The sequence below is a fragment of the Globicephala melas genome, chromosome 1 (genome assembly GCF_963455315.2).
Source record: "Globicephala melas chromosome 1, mGloMel1.2, whole genome shotgun sequence".
Classification (NCBI taxonomy): Eukaryota; Metazoa; Chordata; class Mammalia; order Artiodactyla; family Delphinidae; genus Globicephala; species Globicephala melas.
This window is the reverse complement of record NC_083314.1, coordinates 152,515,025-152,535,064: the sequence shown is the minus strand read 5'-3', so window position 1 is coordinate 152,535,064 and position 20,040 is coordinate 152,515,025. Positions and strand designations below refer to the sequence as shown.

At 56.8% G+C, this 20,040-nt stretch overlaps 1 protein-coding gene across 14 annotated transcripts in view; it reads left to right on the top strand.

Moving 5' to 3' along the window:
- The window catches only part of PTPRF (protein tyrosine phosphatase receptor type F), an 85,544-nt gene that overhangs the window by 8,038 nt on the left and 57,466 nt on the right, over nucleotides 1-20,040 (top strand). For 13 of the 14 annotated variants that reach the window (XM_060306572.1, XM_060306561.1, XM_030866533.2 and 10 more), the window contains exons 3-5: nucleotides 6,522-6,657; nucleotides 15,489-15,634; nucleotides 15,816-15,957. In XM_060306572.1, the coding sequence (XP_060162555.1) occupies nucleotides 6,567-6,657; nucleotides 15,489-15,634; nucleotides 15,816-15,957 (379 nt within the window). In that variant the 5' untranslated portion in view covers nucleotides 6,522-6,566. Of the gene's footprint in view, nucleotides 1-6,521; nucleotides 6,658-15,488; nucleotides 15,635-15,815; nucleotides 15,958-20,040 lie in introns of those variants that run through there. The other variant, XM_030866564.2, reaches the window with a different exon arrangement.

The window sequence follows — 20,040 nt, the reverse complement described above, 5'->3', positions numbered from 1 at the left end:
TGAGTGTTATTTAGGGAAACCAAGTAGACAGGACATGGTGAAGGGTTGAATGTGGGGCATGAGGGAGGGGAGGTGTTGAGGATGGCTCCTGGGTTTCTGGCCAGAGTGGGTGACGGAGGTGAGTGGGGAATGATATACAGCTCGTCAGCTGCAGTAGGTGTGAAATAGGCTTCCGGGTAACATTCTAGGACTTACACCAGGATCTCTATGCTTCCCATTCACCGTCTTTCTGTAGAAAAGACTGTTCCGAACGGTAGGTTGTGGTAGAAAGAGCAAGGTACTCACAGGATCTGGGCCCATCCTTCTTTGTCTCTTTGAGGTCCACTTCTTTCTTTCTGCTAGAAGCACAGACGTGTGGGTTGGAGTTACAGGGAATGAGGTTGGGGAGTTAGGTTGGAGTCAGAGTGTGCTGGGCCTTGGTTGTCAGGCTAAATAAAGACTGTAGCCTCTCCTGAGGGTGGTATGAAGGCACTGAGGGTTCGTAAGCAGAGAAGCAACACCCACACCTTCATCTACCCGTTGCCCATTTGCTCGTTCATTCATGAAACATTATCTGCATGTCTCCTGGGGGATAAAGAAGCCAACAGAGCTGCGGGCCTTGATCAGATCTGCATTTTTGTAAGCTGAAAGGGGGCCTTGGTTTGTTTGCAGGATGGGCTGGAAGGGAGTGACCAGGGACAGGAAGCCCACCGAAGACATGGGCGCTGATGACGTCTTCCTAACACGGCAGTGGTTGGGGTGGAGCCAGGGCAGATTCAAACGTATTGACCAGTGATATACGTGGGATGAGGAAAAGGGAGAATTTGCGGAGGCCTGGCTGGCTTGGGTGGGTGATCATGGCGGTGTCACGGAGATGGGGACCTGGAGAAGGAGTGGGATTGGGGAGGATGCGTTCTGGTTGGGCCATCCTCTGTAAGCTCCTTGAAGACAGAGCCCATGGCTGTCTTGTTCATCACCCTGCCTTCTGGCTCAGGGCCCAGTAGGGCCCACTGGACAGTTCTGCATGATGGCTGGCGAAGAGGGCTGTGGAAGAGATGGGTCTGGTCTGGGCGTGGAAGGGAAATGAGCATGTATTGGGTATCTGCTGGGGGCCAGACCCCGTGCGTGGTGAGGTGAGCTATGGGGCTATGTAGAAGGTGCAGCAGGAAGGCTGTGTCACAGGTTGGAAAGGTCAGATGGGGAGGGTGGGTGTGGAGATACCTTTCACCTGGCTATCCTCAGATGATGAGTCTGACCTTCCTGGGAGCCCAGTCTCACCATAAAAGGTGCCTGAAATTGGAGCCCTCTGTCCTCTGGGGAGGCCACTTGTTGATGGCCTGTTGAAGGGGTAGGGGTGGGGTGTGCTGTACGGCCCGGCTCTGGAGGCAAGACTGACTTGGAGGGGGAGGGGAAGGTGCTGTGAGATCCCGAGGCCTAGATACAGCTAATATATGTCAAGCCTACCTGGGGTATTGGGGCCCAGGGTACTCATAGGGACTGAGTTCTGGGGCAGGGACCAGGGCAGCAGGCCTTAGGTGACATGGGCAAAGGATCTTGCCGTCTGCATCAGGGTTTCTCAACCTCAGTATTGTTGACATTTTGGACCAGATAACCCTTTGTTGTAGGGCCTGGCCCGTTATTGTAGGATGTCTAGCATCATCTCTCGCTTCTTCCTACTGTGCCAGTAGCACCTACTCCCCCATCCCCGTCGGACAATCACAAATGTCTCCAGACATCGCCTAATGTCCCATAGCAGGGCAAAATGACCCTGGATTGAGAAGCACTGTTCTACACCACTTCTTGCTGCCTTCACTGTGCTGTACAAACCTGGGAAACCGGGGAGGGCCACGCAGGGAAGGTTCACAGTGATAGGCCACGGGAGCTGAGTTCTGGTGGGTGAGTAGGTGGCTGAGGCCAGGACAAGGCATTCTTTACAACGGAGAGAAGAGTGGGTGCAGAGGCCTAGACGCAGCCACGTTGGTGAACATTAACCCAAGGGAGGCTCCACTCTCCAGAGGATGGAGGCTGGACGGCTGGTGGCTTAGGGGTTTTAGCTGTAGGAAGGTGCCTCTGCTGGCTCCCTTGGTCTTCTGCCCCCAGAGCTAAGCCTCTGCTGGAGCTTGTGCCCCACCCCCAAGACTCTGGGATGCTCTTCTTAAGCTCCTCGTCCTCTTGCAGGGGACACCGAAGAGCTGAGGGCTGCCAGAGGGTAAGTAAGGTCCCAGCTTCGAGAGGGAGGGAGAGTGGGCAGATCCTGGCTGTGCTCACAGACTCTGGCCAACTGGCTGGAGGAGCAAAGGCAGCCTGCCGCAGGCTCCCTTCCCGGAGCTGGGGTCACGGCTGAGACTGATTTATTCCCGTCGTAATCTGGTGGTTGGTTTGGTGAGAGTTGGAAACATGTTGGTTTTCCCTTCCCAAGTGTAACAAGGCCTGTTTCCGCTTCCCCGGCCACTGCTGCAGTGCCACGTGGTGAAGTGTCCGGGACGTGACAAAAGGGTTAGCTGCCCACCGGTTAGAAGATGAACAGCTCGGGGCTCTGCCTGCTCTCACGCTCCTCTGCCCCAAGCGCTGGCCTCTCCCCTTAGCCGGCCGCTCCTTGGGGCCCTGGATACCCCTCCTTCTGCTGATGCCCATTTTGGGGCCCCAGCCTCCTGAGAGCCAGGGTCCTGGCCTGGGGAGGAAGCAGGGAGGAGGCTGTAGGAACAGGTGGTATTTGGAGACTAATTAATATTTGTGAGTAATAACACGTGCCCAAGGGAAACAAATCAATTTGTGTTTTCATATTCATGAGGCGGCCTCGGAATGATCCCAGATGTTCTCCAGCCAGGGAACCACCCCCCGCATGTTTGGCGTCACATGGTCTCTCCTGGGGGGCCCCCCACTGAGGCTGGCAGGGGTGGTTGGGTGGGCCGCATGGCGGTGACCTAGCCTCTGGGTAACAGGCCTTTCTGTGACGTTTGTATTCGAATCCTGTGGCTCGGTGTGGGGCCTGCTCCTTCCTTTTCCCTCAGAGCAGTGATTCCCAGGCTCTTCAGTTTCACAAACCAGTACAGTTTCCAAAAGTACTTGGGGGCCAGACATGGGGTTGGCAAAATTTTTTATCTTGCCAAGTAAGGACATCATAAAAAAAACAACTGGTATCTGCTATCACCATCACTTCCTACAAGAAAGGACATTTTAGCACCAAGGACGTAATTTCAGAATAAAGGACAGCTCTTCCCAAGAAAGGGCAGTCGGCAGCTTTACACTGATGTAGCAAAGAAAAAGGGTATGTTAAAACCATTCTGAGTGTAGAAAAATGACATTTGATGATATTGTACAATATTGTTCAGTATGGAATTGTTTTCCTGCCCAAGTGTGTCAGTTGGTAGAACCGATGGTCCGCGGTGCAATTCAGAGACGAGCTGAGTGTGCAAGTGCTCAGGCCGTATTTTCATCTCGGCCGTTGAGAGCCCAGACTCACCCAGCCGTGGGCGGAAGTGGACGCTCTGCTCTTAACGCAGTTGCACTGATTTCAGAAGGTTCTCAGCTACCCCAGCAAGGCTAGCGTCGGTCCACCCCCCTGCTCCCCTCCCGCCACCTCCCCACAGGTGACCCTGAGCACTCTGGGGTGGGGGCAGGGCCAGCGTCTAGACGGAGGCCAGACCCAGGAGCCAGGACTCCTCCTATGCGGGGCCCTGGAGCTGGGAGTGGCCTGCGCCGCCTGACACTGGGGCAGGCTGTGTGCGCAGAGTCTGGGGCGGAGGCAGCTTGCTCACACCAGGAGCTGGTGAGGGAGAGGCTCTGGCCCGGACAGCTCTGTGGTTGCCTGAGTAGTTCCCTGAGAACGTGTCCATGTCTGTGTGTCCCCGCGTCTCCCCGTCTCTCTGGGTGTCCTCGTGTCCGTGGACCGCTGGGAAGAGCTCTCTGGGAGGGAATGTCATTGTTTTCAACTTCTTCACCTCTGTCTGTCCTACTTTTTGCATCTGAACAGTATCCTAGGCACTCCAGACCCAGATACACAGGGGGACCCTGGGGTCCCCAAGTCACGGCCACTTGTTTTTGTTACAGTGGGGGTGGGGTTACCAGAGGCAAGCCCAGTTTCTCTGACACCCGTGGGCAGAATCTCATCCAACAGTGTACCACACGATGTCTGCTCTGGAATTAACAGCCCCTTGATGGCTGTACTGGGGACTGACACCCATGATGTGTATAACAGGGTTATTCCTCTATGATAACGTACCCCTATAACGTCCATCGGGCAGCTGCATCCCCATGATGTCTGGACAGGACTGCTACACTTCCGTGACGCCTCTCCCCGGGAGCTGCGCTGCCATGATTACTGTACCAAGGCAGCTACAGGCGATTAGGCCTCGATGATCATTGTACTGGGGAGTTTCACCCCATGATGATTCTGCTGTGCAGTTGTACCTCCATAATGTCTCTTCTCTGTAGCTTCATCCCCTTTACATCCATACCAGGGAGCTATGTCCCCCGTGGTGTGTGTTCCTGAGGGTTATGCCCCCATGTTGTCTGCACTGGGAGGAGGGTTCACACCCTGACTGCTTGTACCTGGGAGTGAAACCTCTGTGAATACGGTATTGTTGCACCCTGTGATGTCTGCACTAGTCCCCTCTGCCTCTGTCCTTTGGTGTAACACACCGCTGATATGTGTACCAGGAGCTGCAGGATGGTTGTATCAAGGGGCCATACCCCCACGACACCCTGGCCAGGCAGTTTACCACCTGATGTCTGCTGGGAAGTTGAATTCTATTGTTGGTCGCACTGCTGCACGACAGTGCCATGATGACAAAGCCCAGACAGACATGGCCTTAGTGATGCGTGTCCTCCATCCCAAGTTGGCCGTATGGGGCATGGTGCTGGGGACTTCCTCTTTCTTGGTCTCGCCACACCGAGCGGAAGGCCAGGCCTGGTGTAACTAGGGCTGGATGCCCACCATGCTGCTTCAGTGGGCCTGCTTTTGTTGCTTAGCCTGTCTCAGACTTCCGGTGAGATCTTAGGACAAGGGACATCTCCCACCCTTTCCCCTTTGTGTTCAGCCCCTGCCTCACTTCACAGTTGTACCTGCTTTGTCCCAGCACCTTTGCTCACCTCCTGCCCTCTGATCTTATGACCTTCGACTGTCCCAATTGAGACGGATCTAATTTCCAGGGAGGAGCAGAGCCATCTTTGAGGCCAGCCTCTTCCTGTTCACCAGCCCTGTCACCTCCTTGCAAATATTCTTACCGTTGTGGGTTAGCTGGCACCTGGGTCGGATCCCCACCCTCCCACCAGAATCCGTAGGTACCACTGTGGGGCCCCCAGGTGTGTTCACCGTCACTCACTCCCCTTCTGCGCCCTGTTGTGTCTCCAGAGCATTAATGAGGGGCTTTGTGCACCAGCCCCTGGCCCAGAGCAAGGTGTAAGCAGAGCTCGTGGGCTTACACAGATCCCCAGAAGCCCCCTGAAAGGGAGCCATGGGAGAGAGACCCTTGGGAGCTCGCCACCGGGGCTGGAGAGTGATAGCGGTGTATGTGTACCGTCTGGGGTGGCCATGCTGAGGGCTCCACCCTGGTGCTGGGCGGAGTGGGCGGCGGGGGCACACCTGGCTGAGGAGCCCTGTAAGCAAAGGCCTGGGGGCATTCATGCAATCCCGAATGGTCTTCCCCATGCCCAGGTTCCTGACTCAGCCCGGATGGCAGTTGTGAGCAAGGGCACCCCACCCCTCGATATGCTCTGGGCCACTGGGGCAAGGGCCGAGGAGGTGTGAGGTCGACTCTTAGGGTCCAGCACCCCCAGTCCTGGCCACTAGGGCCTCCCTGTGGTTTCCCTAGTGGCCAGGACTGGGAAGGTGCCATGGGAATTGGGTAGGATGAGGGTAACCAGGCGGGGCGGGTGCACCTTGTCCCGAGCATGTCCTGGCGAGCCCGGACGGGTTGTGGCTTTGGCTCCAAGCCTCTGATACCTGGATCTTGTCTGCCACGACCAAGGCTGTGCTCTGAGGCTTGTGCCCAGCCTGCGGGCTCTGCTGGGGAGAGGAGGGGCAACAGGAGACCCCAGGGACTCTGGAGTCCCTGGCCTCTGTGGGTCTGCTGACTACTCCGTCTCGGTCTTGCTTTGTTTGGTCTCTGTCTCCACCTGTGTGTCTCTGTGTCTCTCGGACCCCGTTTCCCTGTCCCAGTCCTCTTATGGAGGCAAGTTGGAAATTCTGGGTCTGCAGCGGAACATCCCTATACATCCTCTGGTCTCAGTAGTCCCTGCCCCCTACTCAGGTTTAGAGAATGACCTGGGGGCCTCTTGTACTCTCTCCCTACAGTGTGACTGGTGGGTTATCCTTGGAGTCACTAGGGGATCAGTAAGGAGCCTGGGTCTTCACAGGGGTCGGAAGGTCTGGGTGGTCATCGCACAGTCCAAGGGGGGGTGGTATCTGTTGAATTAGGCTCTGGGTGGTCAACGACGATGAGTGGTGGTCTTGGTGGTGAGTGGGGGCCAGGAGGTGGCATGTGGGCAATAAGATATTGGTGGGTACCAGCTAATTGGCTCTGCCCTTCTCTCTGTCACAGGTTGATTGTCCTGGACTGTAGCTGGCTGTGGCGCTGGAGCCCTGGATGGCCCCTGAGCCAGCCTCAGGGAGGACGATGGTGCCCCTCGTGCCCGCACTCGTGATGCTTGGTTTGGTGGCAGGTGCCCATGGCGACAGTAAGTCTGACCTCTCAAGGCATGGGATCTCCCAGATGGAAAGGTGCATTCCTCCCAGCAGGACTCTGGAAGGGGGGACGAGGCCAGCCACTAGGAGAGACAGGATGGCTAGATACACCTCCAGACCTTCTGTCCTAGAGAGACCCCCCACTTGGAGACCACCCCCCTCCAAGTAATACTCCAGCCCCGTTCTTCCTCGGAGCATCCTGTGGGATCTCGCATGTCCCTTAAGGTGCTCCAGGGTGGGGGGTGTCTGAGTGGGACCCTGTTTATGGGGTGGAGGTGAGACATGTCCAGGATTCATGTGGTCATTAGTGATGTGCTCAGGCGTGCACTGTGTCCGCTGCTGTGGACCTGTGCAGAAGGCACAGTGTGGGCCATGTCGGTGTTGGTGTGGGAATGGGGGGCTGCACACAGGAACACGTATGGACATGTGAGTGGGATGCCAGAGGTGTCCACAGGTCCAGGGAAAGATGGGAAGGTGAGCCACCAGAGCCCTTCCCCTGGGCCAGACCTGTGTGTAGACACTGAGCACTTCCTTCCCTCCCCACTTCAAGGCAGAGAGGCATCCCCCTCCCCCAGCCCTCAGCCCTGAGAATGGGGGAAGATTGCACTTGGCCACAGGAAGCTGGGCTCCAGCGCCCCTCTCTGTGTATGGGGGGAGATGGGATTGTCCCCTGCCCAGATCCAACTACGAACTTTGGTCCCTTTCCTGCCGCCCTTCCCCCTGCCTGGCACTACAAGACTGGCCGCAGCCCGCCCCGTTGCCATGGTTACCACTGCTTGGTTACCGGTGGGAGGCGGGGCACAGGGCAGATTTAGCCAATCTGCACACTGAGGGGGAGGGTCGAGGTCGGAGCCAAGGTCCCTGGGGAACAGAGCTGTTCCCATCCTGTCCGGAGCCCAGAGGTGACAAAGGGCCAACCTGGGGGTCAGCGCAGGGGTCAGCAGGCCATAGGGTTCCCCCACCCCGCTCTCCCTGTGTCTGGGAGCAGAGCTCTCTTCTTGCCCCACCCAAACCCTTTCTCCTAATGGCTCATTAATTATTCAGGACCAGATCCTGGAGGAGGTGGGACTGGAGCACCCCGCCCTTTGTCCTCCAGGTTGGGTGGGGCCAGTAGAGCGAGGAGAAGGAGAGGGCATTCCTCCTGGGGCACAGGGTGAGGGGTAATGGGAGCCTTGAGGTGCGGGTGATGAGAGGGCTGGGCTAGCAGGAACAGGGAAGATTAGGGGGTGCGGGTGATCTCCAGCTCGGTTGGGGCTGCTGGGAGAGAGCTTGAGCCTGCAGGGCCAGGCTGGGGTAGAAGTCACTGGGTAGGTGACAATAGCAAGGAGGCGAAGGCTTGTGAGAGCCAGCCCTCGGACACTGAAGTCCTGGCCTTGCTCCCCCACCCTCACTCTGGACGCTCTTAGGCCCTTCAAATGGGAGCTTGAGAGCAGAGGGAGGACCACCCGGCTGGGCTTTTGGAGACAATACATCCTGGGAGCATAACTGTCTTCCCTCCTACTCAGACCTAACATGCTGGAACCTGTACCCTCACCCTCATCCTCCCAGACGTACCCGTCTTTCTGTGTTCTCTCTCCTGGTGAATGGCTTTCCCACCCACCCAGCCACCCAAGTCAGAAACCTGGGCCTCCTCCCAGCCTCCTCGCTCTCTCATACCCACATCTAATCCATCGCCAAGTGCCGCTGTTTCTCCCTTCTGAATATCTTTGGAATGCATCCACCTGTCTCTGCTGCCCTCACCCAAGCCATGCTCGGCTCTTGCCGGGGCTTTTGCTGCAGCAGCCTCCTAGTGGCTTCCCTGTCTCCAGCCTCTGTCCTCACCATCCAGTCTCCGTTCCATGGTAGGAGTCATGTTGCAAAATGAAAGCCTGATCATGTCGCCCCTCATTTTAAAATCCCTCGCTCTCTTCCCCTGTCGCCTTTCGGATCAAGCCTTGGGGTCCAGGCCCTGCATCTTTAAGCCTCTGCCAACCTCATCGTTCACCTGCCCCACCCCACGCCCCCGCCGTGCTGACTTCTCGGTTGCTCCTGTGCTCCCAGGCCTCTGTTCCTTCTGTTTCCTCTGATAGGAACCCTCTTCCCCATCCCCTTCACCTGATGAGTTCCCACTCACCTGGAGCCATCACCTCCTCTAGGAGCCTGGGTCATGTGCTGCTCCCCTGGGCACCTGTGACTGCTTCAGGTCTGTCTGTCCCATTGGACTGTGAGTCCTGAGCGGTCAGACCATTGTCCAGTTCAGGGCCTGGAGTGTGGTAGATGAGCGAGTGTAGGGGTGGAGTCAGGCCTGAACCCCTAGTAGGACTCAGGGGGCAGGGCGGAACAATTTTTAGAGCAGAGGCCAAGAGCCTCCGTGCTGGTCCCTTAAGGACCAAAGACCAGGGTCTTGAAGGTAGGAACCAGCTGGAGATGCCGAACTAGGTGAGTTGGGCTCTGCTCCCAGGCAGAGAGCCACGGGAGAGGGGCATGGGCTGGGGGCTGTGATGACCTGACCCCAGGAGCACTGCACATACGTTTGGATCTGTCCCCCGCGTCATGGCCAGGCTTGGGCTGGGCCTGCGAGACTGCTCGCTGGGGCGAGTAGTCAACGTGGACAGAGCTGCTGCAAAAGGTAGGGCAGGCGCCCCAGAGAATTGACGGCTGGAGCAGTGGAGCGCAGAGCGGACAAATGTGTTTCTATAGGCCTCTTAACGAGACAAATGAATGGGGGCCCTGGCCTCTGAGGGGAGTGCAGGGAAGGGGGGCGGAGAAGCAGCTGCCAGGGGTTAGCCCCGAGGCCCCGGCGTCAATGCCGAGTCAGCTCTGATGGGGACCTGGGCACGTGGGGCTCGGCGGCTCCCCCAGCTGGGGCTCGTGGCTTCTCACGAGGGAGGCTCGTGGGGCCAAGGGTGGTCCTGAGCAGGAAGAGGTTTCTGCTGATCCGCTGTGTGCATGTCAGGTGCTCCGTGGGAAGAATCCACACAGGCCTGCCTTCGGAGCCCGCAGTGTGGGTTACTACAGCGTCCACTGTGCTGGGGTGGTGCTGACACAGAGGTAGTGACCTAAGCATCGTTGCGGGGGGAGGTGTAGGGGACTTCCTAGAAAACAGGAGCCCTGAAGGTTGAGTGGGCGTTTGCTAATGGGGGCCATTGCCTGATGAGATGAGATTAGGGGGAAGAAGCAGGAATGGGCCTGGGCTTCTCCCTGGAGCCCATGGGAGGACCATGATGAGGACCATCTCCCTTTTGTCCCCACACAGCTTAGCACAGTCCAGTTACTTGGAGTCATAGGAGCCCAGAGCAGGATGCCTGATGGCTAGGAGTGTAGGTAGGGGCAGAGGCCTAAGTAGCTGAGGGTGTATCTGTCGTATCACCGCCCCCACCCAGCCTGGGGAGCTGGAACATGGCAGGGTGCTGCACGCAGTTCTGCGGTGCCCTCCTCCTCATCCTTAGGGAGGCAGGACCTGGTGGCCCAGCTAGACTCTGCCCTCCATGGAACTTCCAGCAGGTTGCTTTCTCTCTCAGGGCCTGTTTTCCTATTGCACAATGAGGATAATCACTTCTACCTGGAAAGGTTAACTGAGGTCACATGTTCAAGGCACCTGGCACTTAGTATGTGCTCCCTCCATCCTAGGCCGTGACCTGGGGCTCCCAGTGTGTCCCCTGGGAAACCAGGGTTGTCTCTGAGCGGGCTGCCCTCCTGGGGATGCCAGGAGTGGTCACAGCATTAATGAGTCCCCAGCTCATCAGACTTGTTCAGGGCCTGGGAAACCCGCCTCCCTCCCCTGCCTCACCACCCCTTGCTGCTGCGTGTATGTGTGCTGTGCGCTCTGCAGGGAAGGCGCAAAGTAGGTGGCTCCGTTTGGCTGGACCCTGGGAGGTGTGGGGGGCCCCCCACCCCAACCCCCGCCCAGGCCAGCCCACTTGTTTCCTTTCTTAGGCCACTCGCTCCCACTTTGCATGGGCTCAGCTACCTGTGCGAGTCCAGGGCATGCCCCTGGGGGCTGCTGCCCAAAGACCTGTGCAGCCCACGACCTCCATGTGCTCGGGGAGGGGAGGTGGGCCCACATCCTGGTGGGGCAAAAAGCCCCTCCGGACATGTGGTCTTCAGAAGTTCTGTTCAGACCCTCCCCGAACACTAGCTCTGGGTCTGTACTGGGCGAATGGTCAAGTCACCTGATTTTGTCTGCCTGCCTGGGGACCTGACTGGTCACTGTGGCCCGCGGGCTGCGGGACGCAGAGCAGGCTCCCACAGGCTTGAGAGTAGGGTGCACAAGAGGGGCAGGGCACGCACGAAGGCAAGGGGGTACCCACAGACCTGGGTGGGTGATGCAGCCACGGGGCCTGAGCTGTGTCCTGCACGGTGCTTGGCCTGTGGCAGGTGCTGGTTTTTTTTTGAAAAATTCAAGAAAGCCTGGAGAAGTTAGCAGGAGTGAGCGTGGGGAAGGGAGCGGGGAGACAAATGTCAGCACAGGGTTTGTGCTCCCCAAAAGTCCGCCTGGTGAAGAGAGGCGAGGGCTTGGCAGGGCTGTGGGAAGAGAGGTGCCCACCCGTGGGGGTGAGTGGGCTGAGGGAAATGAGGGGCTGGTCTGTTGGAGGGGAGGTCCTGCCCCCTAGGCTGCCCCGGGCCCGTGTGCTGCCAGTCTTGCCAGAGCCTGGTGGGTGGGTGGGCTGGGCAGGGCTCTGGCCCCTCTCCAGCCTCCAGGGCGGGTGGTGGGGTCCACCTCCTTGATGGCCCCAGGCCTTGGGCGCCATCCAGCCTCTCCTGTACTCAGGCCTTCCCCTTCCTCTCTCTCTCCCTCCCCCCGCCCCGGCCCCCCCCACACCTGGCTGCCTCCCCAGCTTCTGGTTCTTTGTTTGGCGTGGAGGCCCTGCCCCCAGGCACACTCACCCGGCCATTCTGGTTCAGCAGGTTCCAGCCTCTGGTTTCTGCAGCTGACACGTTGAGGCAGGAGTTTCACCCAGGGCTTCTCTCCCCACCGGGCAGCAGGGGCTCCCCAGTGTGGTGTGTGAGGGGCCGAGGTCTCCATCCTCTGCAGGCCTTCCTTTGTGGTCAGGTCACCTTCACTTGCCCGCCCCACCCCCCTGTACCAGGAATGGGGTCAGGCGCTGGGACGGGGGAGAAGCAAGGCAGGCGTGGTATCTGCCCTACTCAGGGTTATTGTTCTCTGTCGGGAAGCAGCCATGAATTAAATACTCCTCCAAAGTGTGGAGAAAGTAATAACCTCACACGTGTACGTAACAAACCATGAGCAGTGCTGTGAGAGAGGCGGCGGGAGTCTCCAGAGAGCCTGAAACCCAGAACTGAGCTCGTGGAGGTGGGGGCCACAGCAGGGGGACCAAGGAAGGTTTTCTGAGGAAATGATGTTTAAATTAAGATCAGAAAGGTGAATAGCAGGTAGTGGGTAAAGAGGTAGTCTAAGAGGTTTGTGGCAGAAGGCATGGCTTATGCAAAGGCCCTGAGGCGCAGGGGGCATTGTTTATCCAGTGGACGGGAAGCCGGTGTGTGTGTGTGTGTGTGTGTGTGTGTGTGTGTGTGTGTGTGTGTGTGTGTGTGTGTGTGTGTGTGTGTGTGTGTGTGTGTGTGTGTGTGTGTGTGCGCGTGTGTGTGTGTGTGTGTGTGTGTGTGTGTGTAGGGCTGGGGTGAGACCTGGCAGGGCTCCAGGTCTGAACTCCATCATGACGGGAGTTTAAATCTTGGGATTTAAATCTTGGGAGACTTTTGGAGGGTTTTGATCAGGGAAGAGACTGCTGCTTCACTCTGCCTGCTGAATAGAGACTAGGGACGCAGCTGGTTAGGTTGGTGGAGTGTCCAGTCGAGAGAGGGTGATGGCAGTGCAGAAGGAGAGCAGGGAGCTGCTGTCTGGAGGTGTGGGGGAGGGGCGTGCAGTGTGCAGGGGGGTGGGCAGGAGACTCTTCCCCACCCCCAAGTCGGGCAGGGGCGTCCTATCTGAGAGGATCTCACTGAGAGGACAGGCTCTGCAGACAACTGCAGACTGGGAGAGTCCGGAACCTCCTTCAGAGGGCAGTCGGGGCAAGGGTGAGGCAAACTGAGGCTTCCTGAACCTTTGTGATGTCCCCATACCCCTCGGGTCCCCAGCAGGTTTGTGTGTTTCCCCAATAAGGCTGCCCTCACCCCCTCTGGGTATTCCAAGAGCAGTCAGGTAGGTCCCCGCGTCTCCTTCCCCCAGGGAGGCCCTGGGTGCTGTAAGATGTGCTTAGGATTTGGAATCCTGGATCAAACCCTAGCTCTACTCCAGATCAGTCTGTGATTTGTCTGTTGTTTAACCTTCTGGGCCTCCGTTTCCCCATCTGTAAAACGGGGGTGATAATTCTACTGATGCTAAGGAGGGTGATGGCTGCCCACAGGCAAGGTCCACCACGTGTCCAGCCTGTGCAAGCAGCCTGCAGACATCATCACATTTCGTCTGCACAGATCCCTATCACTAGCACCATTCTGCAGATGAGGCTCAGAGATGGTGAGTGACTTTCTTAATAATTACATAAAACGTCAGAGCCCACTGGACCCTGGGCTGCTGGGTACGATGGGCCCCTCCCTGCTCCCTGCAAGGCTGAGCCCTCCCAGCTCTCTGTACCTGCAGCTGTCACTCCCGACCCTGGTGGTCCCCCAGACCCTTCCCTCTGCCCCATCTGCTGTCCCTCTTCTCTCCACTGGATCAGCACCTTCTCCCTCTGCTGGCTCCTTCCCATCAGCATTAAATAAATAAATAAATATTATCTTTCACATCTTAGGAAAAAGAGAAACAAGAATAGGAATTTCCTTGATGGTCCAGTGATAAAGAATCCACCTTGCACTGCAGTGGATGCGGGTTCTATCCCTGGTCAGGGAACTAAGATTCCCACATGCCGTGGGGCAGCTACGCCCCCGTGACACAGTTACAGAGCTCGCGTGCCCTGGAGCCTGTGCGCCACAACTAGTGAGAGAAAACCCGCACGCCACAACCAGACAGAAGCCCCCACACACCACAACGAAGATCCCGCACGCCTCAACAAAGATCCCGTGTGCCGCAACTAAGACCCAACACAGCCAAAAATAAATTAAATAAATAATAAATAAATCTTAAAAAAAAAAAAAAGAAGCAAGAATGTAAAAACCTCCCTTCAACCCGTCCTCCAGGCGCCATCTTCTCTTTATCTTCCCCATCACAGCCAATCTTCTTCTTTTTTTTTTTTTTTTTTTTGACCGTGTTGGGTCTTTGTTGCTGTGTGGGCTTTCTCTAGTTGCGGGCGAGCAGGGGCTACTCTTCATTGCAGTGCGCAATGGGCTTCTCATTGCAGTGGCTTCTCTTGCTGTGGAGCACAGGCTCTAGGTGCACAGGCTCAGTAACTGTGGCTCGCGGGCTCTAGAGCACAGGCTCAGTAGTTGTGGCTCACGGGCTCTAGAGCACAGGCTCAGTAGTTGTGGCGCACGGGCTTAGTTGCTCCGCAGCATGTGGGGATCTTCCCGGACCAGGGATCGAATCTGTGTCCCCCTGCATTGGTAGGTGGGTTCTTAACCACTGCACCACCAGGGAAGTCCCCAATCTTCTTTAAGTAGTCACTGTACTCTGCTTTCCATTTCTTCGCCTCTTGCTCCTTGACCTCCTTTGGTCTGGCTTTGGCCCCTGCCGCCCCACTGACTGCTCTTGACAAGGCCCCCAACTATACCAATGTGAACTGTTTCTGGCAGGTGTCTTGGAGTCATATAGGCTTGAATTCAAATCTCAGATGTGCCGCTAATTGGCTGTGTGACCTTGGGCTAGTGACTTGACCTCTCTGTGCCTCTAAACTGGAGATAACAACGGTGAAGGACTAAATGAGATAAAGTACCTGGTGCAGAGTGGGATTATCATCATTGAACAAACATGTTTTTGTTCCAGAGACCAGACCAGGCCTGGGCTCATCGGCACCGAGCAGGTGGTCTGAAATGTCATTTCTCATGGTATCAGCCTTCCTGGAGCTGTTCATTGGTCTGATTAATAGGAAATGGATCCGCTATCAGGATTAGCAAGGCATTTCTACATCTTAATGAAGGCCGGGTTTCCAGGGTCTTGTGACCCTGGGTGATGGGATTCCAGGTTGGCCCTGGTGTGTGTATCAAGGTGACATGGGTGGGCATGGCAGTACAGTGTCCAAGCCCCCTCCCTTTTCCCCCTCCCCCTGCCTCTCTGTGGACACTCTGGGGAGACGTCCAGGCCATCGGAAGGCAATTACCCAGCCAGTGGGAGCCGGGTGGGGAGGGCAGATTTACAGGACAGCGTTCACCTGGGAAGACATCCAGAGATACTTAGGAGGTGGAATGTGTAGGCCTTCAGGACTGATGGTGTGTGGGGGCCGGGGAGAGGTGGAGTCACGGTTTCTGGCTTGAGCCTTGCGGTGGACGGAGGTACCATCGCCCTGGTGGAGAGGAGTTGGGGAGGGACGCGTCCAGGGGAGATGCTAGGGCTGCTCCCAGCAGCTCTCAGCATGCCTTTGTCCTAGAGCTTGGACTTGATGGGGGGATGGGAGACAGAAGAGTGTAGCAGTTAACGTATGGACTCCAGACTCAGTCGCCTGGGTTCAAATCTTGGCTCTGCCACTAAGCAGCTGTCATGTCAGGCAAATCCCTTAACCTCTGAGTGTCTTGACTTCCTTCTCTATAAGCACAGATGAGTGTAGCACCCAGCTCATGTGCTCACAGCTCTTTGAAGAGTGCCTGGCACATAAGAAGCACTGCATGAGGGTTAGGCGTCGCTACTGTTATTTCCTCTATAGATCTTTCTTGCCCCCCACCCCATGCCTGCCGCCTGTGGTAGAGGCCATGTCGGCGGTGACTGTGCCATGATGACTTGGTGTCTCTCTCTCTCCAGGCAAACCTGTCTTCATTAAGGTCCCTGAGGACCAGACTGGGCTGTCAGGAGGGGTGGCCTCCTTCGTGTGCCAAGCCACGGGGGAACCCAAGCCCCGCATCACGTGGATGAAGAAGGGGAAGAAAGTCAGCTCCCAGCGCTTCGAGGTACAGTCTCGGGTGGGAAGGGGCAGGCAGGCCTCCAGGTCTGCCTATTCTGGGGTCTGGTCCTACCTCACCTGCTCTTGGTCTCCCTCCTTGGGGGCCTTTTGGCAGTGAGAGGATGGCTGACCTTGAGCAGGCTTCTGTGTCCTGAGCAGGCTGTGACCACGTGTCTGTCCTGCGGCAGGTAATTGAGTTTGACGACGGGGCAGGGTCCGTGCTGCGAATCCAGCCATTGCGGGTGCAGCGAGATGAAGCCATCTATGAGTGCACGGCCACCAACAGTCTGGGAGAGATCAACACTAGTGCCAAGCTCTCAGTGCTCGAAGGTACGTGCTGGGGAGGGATGGGGCCTGGTGGGTGTGGGGACCGATGCAGGGATGAGCCAGCCAGCCAGGCCCATCCCCACCGTGGGCTGGGGTGTTTTTATGGAAAGGAAAACTACTGGTCATCCTGGGGTCAGCGAAGGTCAGTGGTGGGCAGGGACGGTCACTGGATTTTTGGCTTGTGCCAAAGCCCGCTGTGTGCCTCGTGTCTTTGTGTTCTGCAGAGCCGGGATGTTGCTCGGTGGGTCTGGGGACTGACTTGAGGTGTGGGGCTGCAGCTACGTAATCGCTTGGGGTACATGACTCGTGGCAGTGGATGTGATTTTCATGGGGAACCTGCCAGTAGGCTTCAGAGAGGTGTGTTCCCAGTCACTGTTAGGAGCAAGGGCCCTAGGCTGGAGGCTGGGGCTCTGTAGGTGGACTTTAATGACTTCTCTCACTCCGAGGCTCCTCCATTCATTCCCAAACACTCCCTAATGCTGCCTTGTGTCCTGCCAGTTATCTGACCCGGTCCTGCCCTTGAGACTTCAGTCTCCAATGAGTCCTGCGGGTGTGGCCCAGGGGACTGGGGGCAGGGTGCAGCGTAGAAGGGAGCTGTGGTCTGAGTCCTGGGGACAAGTGGGAGTTGGGTTGGGGGCCTCGGCAGGGGAATAGCATCGGCATGTGCAAGGCCCAGAGGCAGGAGAGAATGGTGCTTTCAAGGGACTCTGAGTGGTTCCGTTTGGTTTTGGGGTGGGGGGGCGTCACTGGAGGACACAGAGAAACGGGGAAGAGTAATTCAACATGAGCCTGGAGAGACTGGAGAGCAGATGACACAAGACCAGGTTGAGAAATGAACACTTTCCTGGGGACATAGGAAGCCACAAATAGAGAGTGACACGCTCGCCCCCCCCCCACCCCAGCCATGATGGAGTCATCAGTCTGAATATGTCTGCCTATATTTTCAAAATATGGCATTGATTGTTGCTTTTTAAAAAAAGATTGCAGTAACAATACCTGTTCACTGTTGAAAATTTGGTAAGTATAAAATAGCACATAGGAAAAAATAAAAATCGCCTGTTTATCTTACCTCTACTATTAACTTTTGGTTGTTTCCTTACAGTCCATTTTCTGTGCATGCATGATATATGTAACAAAAACAGGATTACATTCTGCTCAATGATTTGTGGACTGCTTTTTAAAAAAACATTTCATGAACATCTTCCTTGCCATTTTTTTCTGCATCATTATTTTCAATGGCTGTGGGTAAGTGTCACATGCAAGTACCCTAATTTATTTAGCCACTCCCTTATTGTTGGACACATATGTTGTTTCCAGTTTTTTGCTTTTATAAATAAGGTGCTATACGCTTCCTTGCAGATAAGATGTGTTCACCTTCCTGATTATTTCCTTATTCTAGATGCATGGAAGTGGAATTGCTAGATCAAAGGGGACGTGTGATTTTAAGCCTTTTTAGTATTTCCAGAAGACTGTGTCGGTTTACACTCCCACCAAACAGGGCATAAGAGGGGCCTCTCTTCTGCTTATCCTCACCAGCAGTGGGAATTATCATTTTAAAAAGTCTTTGCCAAGTTAATAGGCAAAAACTGGCATCTCAATTTAATTTGCATTTCTTTGATTACAGAGCAGTTGAACATCTTTTCGTCTTGGCCATTTTTACATTGTGGCTTTATGTGTTCACATGCACGTCCATGCAGTAACTCCTTTGTGACTGTGTGTCTGCTGCGAGGCGGGGCAGGGCCCTCCAGCTTAGAGAGGCAGTGGAGGACAGTGGTTAAGAGCAGGGCCTCTCGACCACTTACTCTCTCACCTTGTGACCTCAGGCAAGTAACCATGCTCTGAGCCTCATTTGCTCGATCTGTAAATAGGGACATAGTACTTGCCACCCAGGCCAGTTGGGAGGATTAAATGGGAGTTAAGCACTTGCCGGATTCCAGCATGAATGGTAGCTGCTACTGGGCTAGAAGCAGCACATCCCAAGGCCCAGATGTGTGAGCTGGCTGTACCTGGCGTCTCTGCTGCCTGGCATCATCTGGGTGATGCAGCCCCCACCATCCACTCCTGTGGGGGGCGGGCCCAGAGGACAGGCCCTGGGCCAAGATCCCTGATGGTTGAGTGCTTTCAGGGTGCTCCTTGCCACCCCTGACCTCAGTTTCCCCACTTATGACCTCAGGACAGGTATTTCAGCACTACCCTCCCTCCTGTTGCTGTCTGCCCCAGCACGAGCCATCTGCCTTGCCCTGGCATTTGGGAGGTGGCTGAAGGGCCAGACTGTGGCTCCCACCCCAGAGGGCATCTCTCAGGCCCTCATATTAAGGGAAAGAGAGCCTTCTTATTAGTGTTGGAAGAAAAGTCCCCCCAAAGCCCCTACACCCCAGTTTTGGCCCTTGCTCTCCGCAAGTCCTCTGTTGGCACTCTCCTATCCCCACCTCTGCCCTGGGCAGCTTTATCTTTTAAAGGGTTGAGGAGGATTGGGGTGGTCTTGCAGGAGCTGAGGTGAGGGGGTTCAGACTTGCAGGGGTCTGTCCTTCTAGAGGGGCCTTCTTGGATGAGGGTTTCTCTAGCAGGGGTCTGGGGTCTGTTTGTGCTTCTCGGTGTGGGAGGTGTCTGATGAGGTTGGGAAGCGCGTAGGGCCCTACCCGGGCGCCTGGCCCAGCCGAGATGGAGCTGTGGGCCTGAATGAGCCCCTGCTGCTCCTGAAACACAGCACGCGCAAGATGAAATGCTGACTTACCATGTTGGTCTGCATAACCTTGACCGTCTGGCTCTGGGCATGGCAGAAAGGAGGGGAGTGGGACGCCTCAAAGGTGCCAGGGGGCGGGGCCAGAGGAAAGCAGCCCCGCCCTCCCGCGCCAGGCCTCCTGTGCTGGCCAGGGAAGCTGGGTGTGTGTAGGAGTTGGGTGAAAGTATGGTGTGACTACAGCTGTGGGCTGGGGCCAGAAGACAGCCAGGGTCACTCCTGGGAGGAGGGCTGGGGAGAGGATGAAGCCGGCTTGGGGCCTGGGAATAAAGGTTGAGTCCCTTACCCGCATCATAAACTGCATGTGGCTCACCACACACTGGGCTCTTCAGGGGAGTGGCCCGGGGCTCTCTGGGGTGACTTGGCTCAGGTGAGGGGTTGCTGCCTCCCAGGCCTACGAGTCCACGCCAAGCGCCCTGCCCTGCCTTGCTCTGTGCCATGCCCAGCTCCCCTCACGCTCCGGGAGCACCCCACACCCCTCCCACTTCGTGGCCTTTGCAGCCAGCTCTCTGGGCAGGACTGCCAGTCCCAGTGAGTCCCGACTGCCCTGTGATGCCCAGCCGGCTGCTCCCCGCCCCCTAGGCCCCGCTGGGTACCGGGTGGGGGTACCCGGCACAAGCTGGCTGGGGGTAAGCCGCCCAGTGTTCCTGTCTGAGTGGTAATTGAAGCCATTAGCGCACCAGTCTCTCCCTCGCCGGGTAATGGCAGGAAAAGCTCTTCTCACGCCGCACTCTTGAGGCTGAATCACTCCCCCTCCAACCCGCCCGCTGCCGCCACTGAGACAGGGAATCTGACATTCTCCCTCGCGAGGGAGGGGGAGTGGAGGGGGAGGGGAGAAGGGCCTTGCTTCCTGGCCTTTCCCTCCAGGGTGTGGGGAAGCCGGGAGGGTCCTGGAGCTCAGTCTGGAGGTTGTGGATTCACTTGGGCCAGTGGGTTCCAGCCGGGCGGTCCTGGTACTGTGGTCAGGAAAGCCCCAGAGGAGGCCAGACAGCAGAGGTGTGGGCAGGGCCCTGGTGACTTGGGCAGGTTCTGGAAGGGCCAAGAAGGAGGAGGAGAAGGGAAAGAGGGGCAAGGAGGAGGGAAGAGGCCGAGGAGCAGGGATAAGCCGTTTCTGACTTTGTGGTGGGCACCTGGCTCTGGGGCCCCCGAGTGCAGGAGGCAGCATTTGCCTCGTGGTCATGGCTACAGCAGGTAGCGTGCACCCTGCGTGTGGTGAGTGCCCTTTGTGCTGTCTGTAAGGCAGTGTGTGTGAGGTGTGTGGTGTGGTGTTACAGTCTTAGGGGCTGTGTGTGCCTTATGGGTTGTATATGAAGCAGGGGGCGTGCGTCCGGCTGCGTGTGTATGTG